This window comes from Manis javanica, chromosome 1 (assembly GCF_040802235.1).
Source record: "Manis javanica isolate MJ-LG chromosome 1, MJ_LKY, whole genome shotgun sequence".
Classification (NCBI taxonomy): domain Eukaryota; kingdom Metazoa; phylum Chordata; class Mammalia; order Pholidota; family Manidae; genus Manis; species Manis javanica.
In genome coordinates, this window is record NC_133156.1 from 116,491,951 (window position 1) to 116,507,942 (window position 15,992).

A 15,992-nucleotide genomic window follows, 5' to 3' on the forward strand; every position below is an offset into this window, starting at 1 on the left:
AAGACAATGTGATACTGGAGAAAGGAGACATGAAGATTAATGAAGTCCAGAAATAGACCCACACTCATACAGTCAATTGATTTCTGAAATAGGTTCCAAGGTTACTTAATGAAGAAAATAATCTTTTGCCAGCAGTACTAGAAGTGGTATCTACATGGGAAAAAGAAACCTCAATCTTACTCTTATAAAATATACACAATGATTAATTCAAAAATAGATCACAGACTTAGATGTAAGAACTAAAACTATTAAACTTTCAGAAGAAAACCTTTGTAACTAATATGAAAGATTTCTTATATAACATATAAGAAGTAGAAACCTTAAAAGCAAAAATTGATTAAACGGATTTCATCAAAATCAAAAACTTTTGCTCTCTGAAATATATAATACAGAAACCATTGCTCAGTGTATCTGGTATTGACCAACCAGAAACTAAGCAAAATTGTTATTAACCATATTTTACTCACATGCTTTACCAGAATAGGTAAGTGACAATAAAAACTGTCTAGAAGGCAGGCTACAGACTGAGAGAAAATATCTGCAAACATGTATCTGTCAAAGGTCTTATGTAGAGAATATAAATAAAAAGATTTTCACAGTTCAATAAATTCAGTAAGAGAAGACAACTATTGGAGAGAATTCTCCACATGTCTCATGTTTCTACACATCTTGCAAACTCACAGCTTTTGTTTCAGACTGTCTTTTCAAGGATGCCTGCAGTAAAGCCATCAACTTGGGAAGAGAGAGTATGGCTCCGTGTGGAGCAGAGGGCAGGTTGCTTATTGTCCATTATAATAATGTCCCTCTCTGGGACAAAAATGAGGCTGGTTGGCATGCAGCCCATTATGAGAGATTTGGGTTTCCTAAGCTGAAGATTCTTCATCTTTGATGTAAACCAGCTACATGTGCAGCATTTACCTGGGCCACTCTAAGTCACCCCTATGGGACTTGGGAGAAAAGGGAAAACTAGCATAAATATAAAGCTCATGCTGCTTTCTGTGAGAAAACCAAGTCTTTTCTTTCTGACCTAATAGCCCCATATTTTCTATTAGCATCCATGAAACTGTGGCAGTATAGCTTGTTAGCTTGCAAATAGGGTTAAATCTCAGCTATTTCACAGTTTGCCGGGTTTGGGCAACAAGTACAGGATGCTGAAAAAGAGGTGGCTTTCTGGAAGAGGAAGGATAAGGAGTCACAGAGCAAGTAATGGGATCTGTGGAAGTCCACTGCAGCTGGCAGCAAGCTTGCTGACCAAACTGTATGGTCAACTGGGCAATACATGGCCCTCCACTTTATACTATTAAGAGTTAAACTGTGTCCCCCCAGAAGTATGTTGAAGTCCTGACCCCTGATACCCGTGAATGTGACTTTATTTGGAGGTAAGTCTTTGCAGATATATAAGGTCATTAAAGTGGGCCTCCTCTAATACAACTATGTCTTTATAAGGAGAGGGACATTTGGAAACACAGAGGAGAAAGCTGTAGGAACAACAGAGGGAAGATGGCAATGGGAAGATGGAAGCAGAAACTGGAGCATAGGGCTACAAGAAAGAAGTTAGAAGAGGTAAGAAAGGATCCTCCCCTTGTGGCTTTTGAAGGAGCATGGCCCTGCCACACCATGACTTAGGACTTCTAGCCTTAAGAATAATGAAACAGTTACATTTCTGATTTAAGCCACCAGGTTTGTGGAATTTTGTTATGGCAATCTAAGGAAACTAGAGTACCTACTAATAAGGAAAAACTGGGAAGGTGGTTGCAGTGTGAGTACTGGGCAGTAAGTTCAAGGACAGCTGCTAGAATGGTTCCCTGCTTGTTGCAAACTCTCAGGGTCCGGTGGCGAAGGGGAGGACTTTCCTGCCAATCTGCCCCACCTCAATAACCAAGATTAAGTGGTGGTGGAGGTGGTGGAAGGTTCTGCCCTTTACAGACAAGTTATTGTATCATGTACCTACACCAACTGTGACAGGAGGGAATTTGCAAGTGCTACTAACAGACCAGTTGAGTCATCAGAACTCCGGCTGTCCACCTGGGAGATGAGGGGGAACATAATGCTTGTCAAAAGAGAATGTCTACAGCTGGGCCATCTCAGGGTTCAGCCTCTCCTGCAGTCTGTCCTGTTCATCTTAGATCCGTTTGGGGATGACTATAAAAGGTCTCAGAGTTTTTTTATAGTGGGTTCTGGCTGCCATAAGGGTGCTTTGGTGCTCTTGGTGGGAGTTCTCCAAGACAAACTGCCACAGTGAGGCACTGACTAGTAAGAGTCTTCCTGCCCAACTGGGTTTACAAAGCTGATGCAAATGAGTCACTGCAGAATGAGAAAAGAATCCAAAACAATATAAATTCTTGTGGTCAGGCCTGCTGAATGGCACCCCCCCAACTTTATATTAAACCAGGCAAAAGCATAAGAGATGTTATCATGACAAGGGGCAGCCAATGTCCAGGATTAAGGTACACTGTTTTCTAAAAGGCTGCCGCTATAGTCTGAGTCAGCCAAAAGGCATAAACCTCATGGCCCCAACTGAAAAGCAGTGTGGGTGAGGCTGTTGAATCAAAGAGGTCCCCAAAACTAAAACAGACAGTGTAGTAATGATGGCCTTGTCTGACAGAGGGCTGTAAGTGGGCTGAATTCAGTGGAGTGTTCAGTAGAGCTATGCGCAGCTTTTGTGCTGCTTGCAACCAAAAGTAAGTGTGCCCTGCTCACTGGCAGTGTCGTCACTTTCTCCATCTACATCTCTTCCTCTTCTACCTTCCTTTCCCCTCTACCCTGACTTCCCCTGCTTGAATAAAGATAATTAGGGGTGGAGCTGAAGTTTCCCTGTTCCCAAGGGTATATAGTGAAGAGGGAAATATCCTGAGGGAAACTCAGGAATAGGAGGGACTCAAACTTTCATGGCTCTGTGAAGATTCAGGTGCCCAACTCCCCATCCCATCATGGGGAAAGGAGTCACCTGCACTCAGCTGGCGGGGTGTGGGCAAGGTTAACAGTGGGAAAGGGAGGCTGTCATGCCCTGTGAACAGAGCTGGTTCCACACAGTGTTGCTGCTTTGTCATATGAAAAGTGCAGCAGGAATTGGTATGGAATCTTTTCCTTCTCCATCCCGCAGTACTTACGGGATCCACAGATGGATAACCCCAAGTAGGAAGAGCCACAGGGAGAGAAGAGCTGCCGGAATAAACCCTCAGACATTTGTCATCAACAGCTGGGTCAGAATACAGCTCAAGTGTCTAAAATTTATGATGTCTAAAATTTACACTATATTCCTGATGTCCTGTTGACTGGCAAGTCAGGTATCTGTCTCAAAGGCCCTGACTACAGTGTTATCACCAGCAGGGGTTGCTGATAAAACCCAACAAAATTCAGGAGCCTGATAAATAAAAGCTTCTTGGGACTATGAAGGTGGATTCACAATACTCAATCCCTCCAGCAATGAGAGAAAATTACTGTTTTTTCAGCAACTCCCTCTCCCCACCAAAAATGAGGCCCATCACCTTATTGGATTTTTTGGGTACTGAAGACAGTATATGTCTCACTTTGGCATTCTACTTTCTTCTTTTTATCTGTAAATTGGCAACTTTTAAGTGGGGCTCCAACAAAGAGGCTGCACTGGAAACTGTCCATCAAGTTTTGGCACATTCTCTCCCTTTGAGCTACAAGTCTCACTATGATGCTTTTGCTGATAAGCGCTTCTGGCAAAGGACCTCCACTTCGAGGTATTCTTTGTCAAAAGGTATGGACTCATCAATTCCCTGACATGGCTACAAGGTGCACTCCCTTAAAGGACTGGTTTGCTGTTAGGCTCTTGCTGAAACTGATGCCTGATCCATGGAGGCTTTGAGGCTCTCTAGCCTAATACCGACATTTGGGAGCATGTCAACTAGGACTTCAAGGCTAACTAGCAAGGTAAGATGTGCCCAGGAGCACCTGTCAAACAAACATAATCTATTCAAGAAAAGAGTTCATCTCTTAGCTTTACATGAAAAAGTGATAGCTCCCCAACTCTGTTGCCCAAAGAAAGCCACCAGATCAATGGGGAATCTGGTTCACTGATGGTTTGGCTAAACTGAAGCCTCTGTTCACTGGGCTTCTGCAGATGCTCAGCCTTAGCACTAACTATGCAAAACTGGAAATGGATATGGCCACTCTGCTCAGAAGGCAGAACCCAAGGCTGTTTCAGAGGTTTGGACATTCTCCACAACGAATCTTGTTAAATTTTTACCAACTCTTGGGCTGTTGCCAATGGCCTAGCTGTTTGGAAGACATGGAAATCTTGACAGATTAGATGCCCATCTTTAGGGACACAACTGTGGAAACAAATTGCAGCTGTTCATTGAACTATGTGGATCCCTAACTTAGATGCCCATGGTAAGGGCCTGTTCCCTAATGATACCAACTGCTGATTGAGCCTGCACTGCCCAAACTTCACTGACACCTATTAGATTCAACATTATGCTCAACATGGTTTCCTATCCCCCATCAGAGATTGAGCAGAAAGAAAGGGACCCCATGTTTCTAACATGAAGCTGCCAGGACACACCAGACTGCTGACACCTGCCACATAGTGGCCTGTCTGTCTCATGGTGAAGGAGGCTGCACTGCTCAGGGGTGAAGAGGCTGCACTGTCTGTGACTGTTCGCAGCAGACTGACCACACTGGACCTCTGACCGCAACTACTGTTGATGCCCCACCTACCAACTCCCATTTTCTGGGCTATATATACTGCTGCTGTTTAACAGTCTGATCAGCTGGTTCTCATCACACGATTGTGGCCCTTGAGACTAGTCTGTGTCATGTATTTAGCTTTCTGGACAATCTGCAATCTGATAATGATGCACCAAATACTCAATAATTGGCTGATAGTCAAGGTATTAATGAAACTTTCAAGCTCCCTACCACCCACAGATACGGATAACGCAGAGCACTGCAACAGCCTCCTTAAAGACTGACTCAAAAAGATTTCTGACTCTACTTTCCTCACCACTTCCTTGTCCAAAAATCTGAGTAAGGCAGTCTGCTCACTGAACTCAGCTGTCTCCAGAAAGGGATCACCTCTTCTTGGCTCCTTCCTGGGTAACGATGAAGGAAAAAAGGGTGGGAAGTGATATAAACCTAACTGGAAATTTAGGCTTCTGTCCAGACCATTCTCAGACATGATCCTTTTTGACCCCCACCCAATGACAACCCTGGGAGAGCCTGGTTGGTACCACTTCCAGGCAGTAGCCTGGTCACAATGGTCTAGCAGATTCCAACTTAATTCTAGTTTAGCCATCTGGTGTATCTTGCTGAACTGACATCTTAGATCTTAAAAATAATGACCACTTGGTTGAGTATACTGCTTGCTAGGTACACTTAGGGAGGTCCTTGTGAGCTAAAATGGAAGACACAATGGGTCTCTAAATTTTATAAAAATGCCCTGTCCCTGACCATTGCCAGGGAAAGGTCTAGGTAAGAGGAGGGGGTGACTGGAAAACAGGTGGCATTATAGCCACTAGAATGGGACACGCTGATTCTGTGGGGGTGCAGGGAGAACAACAACACTGCACCTGAGGAGAGAACTCCATAGACTCCAGGAGGTATGGAGGAGGAAGCGACATTAACGACTTTTGTCCTTCAGAACTGCCCGTAGAGAGCCTTCCTCAGATAGGAAAATGCTCTGATGAAGCTCTCCCTGGCTGTTGCAAGCAACTTTAAATTGATTGCTGTATCTGTCATCCCCTGCCAGATGGCTCTGACCAGTTTGATCACCACTTCCCTTAACTTTACTAGGAAGTCTTTTAAGAAAGTAGGGGGTGGGCAAGTTCCTGCACGTCCCATACGAAACACTAGATGTTTGGCCCCTACCATTCCCAAAGCTGAGGCACAGTTCATGGCGTGGATGATTGTCACTCAACGTGACAGAGGAGCCTGAACCGACTGCCCTCACAGTTCCTGCAAAACCAAGGACTAAGCTCAATCATTCTAACTGAAAAGGGGAGGCCACACTGGAGGCAATGTCCCCTGTGTTCCCAACTGATCAAGACACCACTTTGTGGGTCCAAACAATTATGAACACTTTCTTTCCAAAGAACCTATATGCCCTTGGGACTATATTTCTTGTGTGGAAGTCAGGTACTCACTTTCTAAAAATATGACTTGCACCTCAGGGGCAGGTAGAAGAGACCATCCAGTGTTTAAGGAAACACCACTAGATCAGTTTACTTCTCATGATTGTGGAAGTATCTCCAAACCAAGGCTACCCTTGGTTACTGGAGGACTGACTGATTATTTTTGTGTGCCCTACAGGCAGTTTTCCCTATGATGGAAATCATCCAAATAAAAAGGTGGTACAAAATTTGTGCCCGACTGAAGCTGATGTGACCAATGACAGCAGTTGGGCTCTAGAAGGCATTTATGTCAGCCTCAAATCATTTGCCAGGGTTATTATAGATGACATACTTGCCCTAGACTTCCTCCCTGTGGGCTAATGTGGAGACTGTGCAATTGTTAGAACATCTTGCTGTACTAAGATTAATGCTTAGGGCTAAGTGGAAAAGTCAATACAGAAACTAAAGGAGGAAACCACCTGGCTTTCTGAGGATTTGTTCAGTTGGCTGAGTCCAGGACCTCAGAGGAATGGGTACATGGTTAAGCTCAGCACTGCAGGGTGGCCACGTCCTGCTGCTCAGAGTTCTGATAATTGCCTTAATTAAATCCAGTGTGAGAAAACTGAATGGATTAGTTCAGTCCCTATTGGTCAGATTAACCAGAGCAGTCATAGAGTGATGTACTCATAATAAAATTCACCAGTAGTTAAAATAATACAGAAGCAAGGATATTCTTAGGAGACAACTCTCCAAGAATCCTTCATGTTTCTGCATGTCTTGGAGACAAAGACACTGGTAGCCTTTTGTTCTGGACTATCATTCCAAGGTTTGTAGGACAAATAGCCTTAGAAGATAGAGCCTGTCTTACTCCAGGGTGGAGGACAAGTTCATCTACTGACTTCATTTATTGTCCAGTATAATAAAGATAATGGCCCCTCTGGGACAAAGGTCAGGCAGGTTTGCTTAGAATGTATTATAAAAGATACAGGTTTCCTAAAGCTGAGAGTTCCTCCACTGTGATGCAAACCGCTGTGAGCACAGCACACACCTAGACCACCATGTCATCCCAGTGGCACTTGGGTGAGGGGTAACATACGTGTGCGGCGGTTGGGGAGTGCGGCAGTGCCAAGAAAAACTGATACATACATGAAGCTTATGATGTGAGAGAAATAAAGTTCTTTCTCTCTGACAAGAGTCTCATGTCTTCCACCAAACTGTGGCAGGCTAACTTATTAACTTGTTAAGGATAAAATCTCCGACGCTTCACAGTTCTTGACAATAACCCAATTTTTAAAATGGGCAAAAGTATTTTAACAGACACCTCACCAAAGAAGATATAAACAGGTGACAAAAAAGCACATGAAAAAATGTTCAACATCATTAGTCATCAGGGAAATGCAAATTACAACCACTATGTACTTACCAGCACAGCTAAAATGAAAAAGCCTGGTCATACCAACTATTATGAAGAGTATACAGCAACTGGAATTCTCATACACTGCAGATTGGAATGTAAAATGGCACACCATTTTGGAAAACAGTTTGGCAATTTCTTAAAAAATTAAACATGTTCACCATACAACCCAGCTTTTTCACAATTAGGTATTTACTGAGAGAAATGACAGCTAACATTCAAAGACAGGTACACAAATATTCATAGCCACTTTAACTGTAATAGCCAAAAACTGGAAACAATCTGAATGCCCATCAATAGGAGTCTATCCATATAATGGAATATTATTCAGTGATAAAAATGAAATAGTAATACCCACAACATGGATGCATGTCTAAAACATAAGTAAGCTAAGTGAAAAAAGTCAAACTACACAGTTCCTATTGTTTAGAAACAATCCATTTATATGAAATTCTAAATACAATAAAACTACAGTGATAAAAATCAGACCAGTGGTTGCCTGTGGATGGGGATCAGGGTCAACTAGAGTCATAAGGAAACACAAGGTGATGGAAATGTTCCCACATCTTGACTGTGGTAGTCATTACACCACTACATACAATTTAAAAAACTCAATTTACCTACACTAAAATGGGTGAATTGTATTCTATGTAAATTACACATCAACAGGCTGGGGAGGAAAATCTAAAAGGCAACTGCTGCTTCCTAATAATTAACAAGAACATTTTCATACCCAACTTTAAAACAATGATGGAATTCCAGCAAAGCAAAATAGGTCCTAGTATTTTTTCAGTGTCATTTCAAAAAAGTTTACACTATATTCCAAAAATACTTGCATATGGCAAATGTGAGAAGAGCACTTCATTCACCTTCTGTATCTGCAAAATAGTTATGCAATAATTTTCTCATTATGAAGTAGCCTTAACCAGTCATTTAACCATAACTAAACTACTTGTATTCCTAAATTGTATCATTATAAATAGCCAATATGCAATACTGTTTTCTTCTTGTCTTTAGAGTATACTGCATACCTAACTGGTTCAATAACAATTCAACATTTTACTGTATTTATACTGAAGAGCACTGATGGTTATAATTACCGTAAGGCTCCAGTCTTACCATAATAAGTCCTTTAAAAGGTTCTAAACTAGCATGTAAAAACAGCTGTAGCTGGGTTGTCCTTCCCTCCCAATGACCATAGAGATGAATTCAATTAAATGCCTCATAAATCCAACCTAGGCCACTGTCCTAGAACATATTCCATTGCTCTTTTGCCAAGGACTTTCCCCACAGAAAGACACTACTCACTTATGTACAGCAAAGGAACCACACAGACAGAACATTTTTTTTAGAAGTTTCTCTCCAGGATTTAACCACAAATCAGGTATTGTCCCATCCATATATATTCCCCTTAATCAACCTCTTTTTTGAGAAGTATGACTTCATCAGGTATACATTCTCACACCTCTTTTCTGCAGGAGAGTACTGACCTGGTTTTAACTGGTATGTACCCATCCATCCATCCACAAATATTTACTACACACTGAAGTGCTAGGCACTAGGCATCAGAAACATATATATACAGCAAGCTCTCATCAGAAAAGTTTAATCATGACCCGTCACTAAACTGATTAAAAGCTCATTAGGAAAAACCGTACTTATGGATGATTATAGTTATATTATGTCTTATTTTAAGTTGTGTTTTTTGGTTAAACCTCACCAGAGAGTAAGACCAAAACCACTATGCCCCATTTGACACTCAGTTTACTGAACTGAACTTCAGTGCCATGCTAATGATCTAATGACTATCATAAAAACAGAGCCAGGAGATAACAGTGGTTCATTTAGTGTATTGTGTCAGACACCATGCATTACACTTTACATGCATTAATTCATTTAACCCTCACAAATAATCTTGTGGTAGGTACCAATATTATCACACTTCCCCATTTGACAGATGAGGAAACTGAGCTGCAGACAGAAAGGTGAGTAACTTCACTAAGGCCACAAAGTAGAGCTATTAGGTAGGGTATTACCCAGGCAGCCTGACTCCAGAGCTCTCGTTCTTAGTTGCTATATTATAATGCCACTATTCATTATGTAAGATGTTGAGTCTCTGTTCATCATATCATTTAGTGTTTTCGTAACACTTCCTACAGGAAATTTTGTATTTTAATACTAGGAATGTCTCCTAATATTGATTTGCTCTCATCTTATAACCATGAATAATGTAACTGAGATTTTTTTTTTCTCTCTTTACACTAGGTACTTCTGGAAGCTAGATTACAGAGTAAATGACATGCATTCTGGTTACCATATTCTAACTTCACTGATTATCACTCCCATCTGGTCTATTTATCTGCACCAATTTCCTCACTTATTTTTAAATAGCACTATATGTCAATCTTTGTAAGCTAAACCATTTTTAGAATAAAGCTTGGTACAAATTATTGGCAAACTGAACCTAGAGAACTCCTTAAAGATGCCCCAGTTCTTACTGTGTCAGATACAAAAGATGCTACTTTAGTTATCTCAGCAGTTTTTACATAAAGACAAGAAAATCCAGTGTGAGGAAAATAACAATCAGGGAAATAACAATTCTTAATTTAAAAAAGTCAGGTTTTCATGACATGACATACAAATTCTTGACTAGCAGTCAGGGTGAACACTACTGAATATAAAGAAATAAATAATTACCTGACTTCAAGGGCTTTGATAGCTTCTAACATTTGTAGAAACTCTGCTGCTTTCCATACATCATTGGCTTCTTCTTCGCCTTGTATCATTAATTTTGCTGTATATGTGAACTCAATTAAATGACGAAAGGCCATTTTACTAACACCTGTAAAAAAAACGTGCACTGATTCAAAACTTGTAACATTTAGTAATGAAAAGAAAAAAAGCCCAGTGTTTGCAACTTTAGTATGAATTATTCCTGAAGATTATTCCTTGACAGAATTCTCATTTGTAGTATGGTAAGACTGTAGTGAAATCCAGCACTAACTAGCAAACAATTTTAAGATCTTTCTTCATCAACTCAGCTCTGTAGTTTGCTTTCCACTCTGCCTTTATTTCAAGGCCCTTCACATTATTTTTCTATTTACTATTTTCCCTTCCAAATTTTAAACTATATCAAACACACACTACATAGATAACCTTGAACAAACTCCTCACTTTCCAAGAGCTTCTTTGCCTTACATTAATACCTTCCATCCCGAATGCTTAAGCACTTTATCTCTAATTGCATAAATCCTATACCACCCTTGAAAGCCCAATTCTAATGCCACATCTTTAATGAAACCTTCAATACTTCCTCCAGACTGAACTCTGAACCTGTTCTGATCATTACAATTCACGAACATCTCTTGACTGTAAGCTACTTGAGAGAAATATTTTGTCTCTGTACATTCACCTCACAGTACCTAACACAATGCTTCTTAAAATACAGGCACATAACTTAGGAATAAAGTCACTTTCGAAATTAAGCTTCAAAGATTCCTACTTTTCTTTGCTTCAAAAAGCTACTGACAGGAATGGAGAAACAACTTTTAACATTTTTATGCTAAGAATATTATGCTAAGAAAGACCAAGTCCAAATTGTACACGATATGCACAATTCCAAACAGAAAACCATTTTTATGTTCTTCTCATCAACTTTATACACCTAAATGTGGCCTTCAGGACACAGTAAAATAAATACTGGTCGAATAGCCACCACTGTCTATGTAAAGAAAGGATTATCATTCAGAACGTTCAAATTTAGTCCTAGCTCTACATGATCTATGTGATTTTGGGCAACTCAGAAACTCTAAGCCATAGCAGACTTATGTTTAAATTGTCTGAAAGCAATCTAAATATTGAGAAACACCTTAAAATGTAATGTAATGTGACCAAGTTAATGTGCTACCAAATAAGCAAAAAAATAAACCAAATTAGATTCACTGAAGGCTAATTTTATTTGGATCCCCCTAAATCTTTCTTACTGGTCTTTTGACAATGTTATTCTTTATCATATGAAAGTAGCTAAAGACAACTAGATTTTGCTGGAGTTTTAATCAAATGTCTAAAAGCACAACTCAAGTAATTCATTCATTCATTCATTTATCTATCTTACCTATTTATCTACTTATTTATTTATTTATCTATCCATCTATTTATTTAATTATATATTTTTATTTTATCATTAATCTACAATTACATGAAGAACATTATGTTTACTAGGCTCTCCCCTACCCCAAGTCCCCCACACAAACCCCATTACAGTCACTGTCCATCAGCGTAGTAAGATGTTGTAGAATCACTACTTGCCTTCTCTGTGTTGCACAGCCCTCCCCTTTCCCCCACCCCCCACATTATACATGCTAGTCATAATACCCCCTTTCTTTTTCCCTACCCTTATCCCCAACTACCCTCCCATTTTTCCCAGGCCCTTTCCCTTTAGTAACTGTTAGTCCCTTCTTGGGTTCTGTGATTCTGCTGCTGTTCTGTTCCTTCAGTTTTTCTTTGTTCTTATACTTCATATATGAGTGAAATCATTTGGTATTTGTCTTTCTCTGCTTGGCTTATTTCACTGAGCATAATACCCTCTAGCTCCATTCATGTTGTTGCAAATGGTAGGATTTGTTTTCTTCTTATGGCTGAATAATATTCCATTGTGTATGTGTACCACATCTTCTTTATCCATTCATCTGCTGATGGACACTTAGGTTGCTTCCATTTCTTGGCTATTGTAAACAGTGCTGCGATAAACATAGGGATGCATTTGTCTTTTTCAAACTGGGCTGCTGCATTCTTAGGGTAAATTCCTAGAAGTGGAATTCCTGGGTCAAATGGTAAGTCTATTTTGAGCTTTTTGAGGAACCTCCATACTGCTTTCTACAATGGTTGAACTAATTTACATTCACACCAGCAGTGTAGGAGGGTTCCCCATTCTCTACAACCTCGCCAACATTTGTTGTTGTTTGTCTTTTGGATGGTAGCCATCCTTACTGGTTTGAGGTGATATCTCGTTGTGGTTTTAATTTGCATTTCTCTGCTAACTAGCGATGTGGAGCATCTTTTCATGTGTCTGTTGGCCATCTGAATTTCTTCTTTGGAGAACTGTCTGTTCAGCTCCTCTGCCCATTTTTTAATTGGATTATTTGCTTTTTGTTTGTTGAGGTGTGTGAGGTCTTTATATATTTTGGATGTCAACCCTTTATCAGATCTGTCATTTACAAATATATCCTCCCATACTGTAGGCTACCTTTTTGTTCTACTGATGGTGTCCTTTGCTGTACAGCAGCTTTTCAGCTTGATGTAGTCCCACTTGTTCATTTTTGCTTTTGTTTTCCTTGCCTGGAGAGAGATGTTCATGAAGAAGTCGCTAATGTTTATGTCCAAGAGATTTTTGCCTATGTTTGTTTTAAGAGTTTTATGGTTTCATGACTTACATTCAGGTCTTTGATCCATTTCGAATTTACTTTTGTGTATGGGGTTAGACAGTGATCCAGTTTCATTCTCTTACATGTAGCTGTCCAGTTTTGCTAGCACCATCTGTTGAAGAGGCTGTCATTTCCCCATTGTATGTCCATGGCTCCTTTATCGAATATTAATTGACTATATATGGTTGGGTTAATGTCTGGAGTCTCTAATCTGTTCCACTGGTCTGTGGCTCTGTTCTTGTGCTAGTACCAAACTGTCTTGATTACTATGGCTTTGTAGTAGAGCTTGAAGTTGGAGAGTGAGATCCCCCCCCACTTTATTCTTCTTTCTCAGGATTGCTTTGGCTATTCGGGGTCTTTGGTGTTTCCATATGAATTTTTGAACTATTTGTTCCAGTTCATTGAAGAATGTTGTTGATAATTTGATAGGGATTGCATCAAATCTGTATATTGCTTTGGGCAGGATGGCCATTTTGACGGTACTAATTCTTCCTAGCCAAGAGCATGGGATGAATTTCCATTTGTTAGTGTCCTCTTTAATTTCTCTTAAGAGTGTCTTATAGTTTTCAGGGTATAGGTCTTTCACTTCTTTGGTTAGGTTTATTCCTAGGTATTTTATTCTTTTTGATGCAATTGTGAATGGAACTGTTTTCCTGATTTCTCTTTCTATTCAAGTCCTTTTTAAAAGCAGTGTGTAAAATTTTTCCTTTAGTGGAATGAAATTTTGATTTTCAATTGAACACATATTTGTAATGCTTACTATATATATATCAAGTATTGTGATTCAATACTTTACAAGTATTAACTCATTTAATTCTCATAACCACCCTATATACTACTTACTGTTATAACCCCCATTTTACAGATGAGGACACTGGGGCATAGAGAAGTTATTAACATTGTGATTTTGGCAAATTACTTAAGTAAAAAAAGCATCAAACCCAGAGAGCCTGACTCTAAAGTCCATGATAAAGATTTTTAAAATAGGATGACGGCAGGAACCATTTTTGCTTGGAGGAGTATCCTATGTGTGGTCTCATTCAGTACAGGCCCACAATATCTTATTTATAACTCCAAAGTCCCTCAAATCTCTTACAACCAGAAGTTTTCCATAAATTTGGCAGCAAAATTTGATCTGAACTGACAGGAAGCTATTTATAGTCTTTATCCCACTTAAATATTGAGACACTGATGAAATATTGTTACAGACCCCACTGAGTATTATGTAATACACATAGTATATTATCTTTAGAAAATTCTAAAAATACATAATTTCAAGAAACATCTGGCCTCCCAGGATCTGAATAAGGAAATGTGGATTTAGTTCCCAACCTTGGTTATCAGAATCCCCTCTAAGACTTAATAAAAAGCATGGATCCCTGATCTTTGGAATCAAAATTAGGATAGCAAACTGTCCATTATAAGACCCTAGGTGTTTCTTATTTGGCCAGTCTGACACTGGTCTTAGGAATCAACCACTGACCTAATTAGCTAACATGAACAAAACTGATAACACCTGCCCAGATAAGTGTTGACAGATGTACAGTTGGTAAAATATTTATTTTCTCTCAGGACTAGTTTGGTAACTTTCAAATCTCAGCCCATTTTCTCATCAATCCCTTATTCCTTTCATAATAGCAGTATTCAGGAGAATACAATTTTTAAAGTGACTAAGTGAAATTTTAATATGAACACCTTGAGTCATCTTTTTTCATTTAAGAAGAAGCAAACAGAGGGAGCATTCTGGAATATGTAAACATATAGAGTGAAGTCATTCATACTTTACAGATGGGGGTTCCATTTCTACCTAAAATGGAGAAAGCACACTACCCCCCTTCTTGTCCATTGATTACAACAAAATGTCCTGGGCAGAATACATAAAACAAACAGATAAGGACTCTAAAAAAATAAACAGAAGCAAGCAGACCAGGAGAGAAATCAAAACTCAAAGAACAGCAGTGAATTTCCTGGTTTTTATTTTCCTCCTACATGTCCCAGCTTAGACTTGAGTACAGCACAAATCTCATAACTACAGCAGGTACAGACATAAAAAACTCCTGGCTAGCGAACCAGGAAAGAGGATGGAGAGTATCTCGTTTTTATTTCTTCCTCTCATCCCTGCCTCAAGGCAAGCTCTAGTTCTGATGCTGCACACCTTGTGGCTGGAGGCCAGGCAGGCACCTAAATGCTAAGAGAAAGTTCTTTTTGACAGACAACTAGGAAAGAGACTATGATCTGAAGAGCATGGAAAAAATTATTATTTTTCTCTCACCACTTTGTCCAGGAAATGGATCCCACTGCGGGAAGTATATGACAGCAAAAAAAGACTAACCTCTATTTCCTGGCTAGAAGACCAGGAAAAGGAGCTCCTGGGAGCTAAAGTGCAGAGGCAACGTAACAGGGAGTGGGAGAAAGATCCTTTAAATCTGTGTATGCAGTCTCAAGCTCATCACCAAGCTGCAGACAAGTGGAACTGACCTAAGGGGGCATGGCAAAGGCTTTGAGAACTGCACTGTGATGTGGACTACCACCCAGGTTGGCACACCTGTGACCTGAATAGCACAACAAAGATTTTGAAATCTAAATTGGAATTACATCCATAGCCACATAAGGCAGTCTGAACCTAACCAGGCTGACTGCCTACTAACAACAAATCAAAACAAGAAAAGCTACTGACGATTTTAACAGCACCCAGCATGTCATGACATTAATATTTAAAAATGTCTATGACATAATAAAAATTTACTTGACATTATTTTACAGGTTAAAAAAAAAAAAAAAAAAAGGAAGCCAATATTACACAACTGGAAAAAAACAGTAAAGCCAGGATTACAACTCATGCTTTCTAATTATGTGCCAGTGGCCTTCTCTAAAGCCAGGTGATCTGGCCAGATAGTATAGCAATCCCAAGGTTAAGGGCTTAAGACAATCAGCCAAAATTATTCTTTAAACCTGAATCTGGCAAAAAACATACACAGAAAGACCATTCCTACATTTTACTTTCTTGTCTATAGTTTAAATTACTGAAGGCTTGTGTATGCTGTACTATAATGGACATAGCAGGTCAGAAATACT

General features: G+C 39.7%; 1 protein-coding gene across 8 annotated transcripts in view; it reads right to left on the reverse strand.

Moving 5' to 3' along the window:
- ZNF131 (zinc finger protein 131) overlaps positions 1-15,992 on the reverse strand; it is a 32,629-nt gene that overhangs the window by 12,440 nt on the left and 4,197 nt on the right. For all 8 annotated transcript variants that reach the window (XM_073236570.1, XM_073236568.1, XM_073236575.1 and 5 more), the window contains one exon: positions 10,192-10,336. In XM_073236570.1, the coding sequence (XP_073092671.1) occupies positions 10,192-10,336 (145 nt within the window). The remainder of the gene's footprint in view (positions 1-10,191; positions 10,337-15,992) is intronic.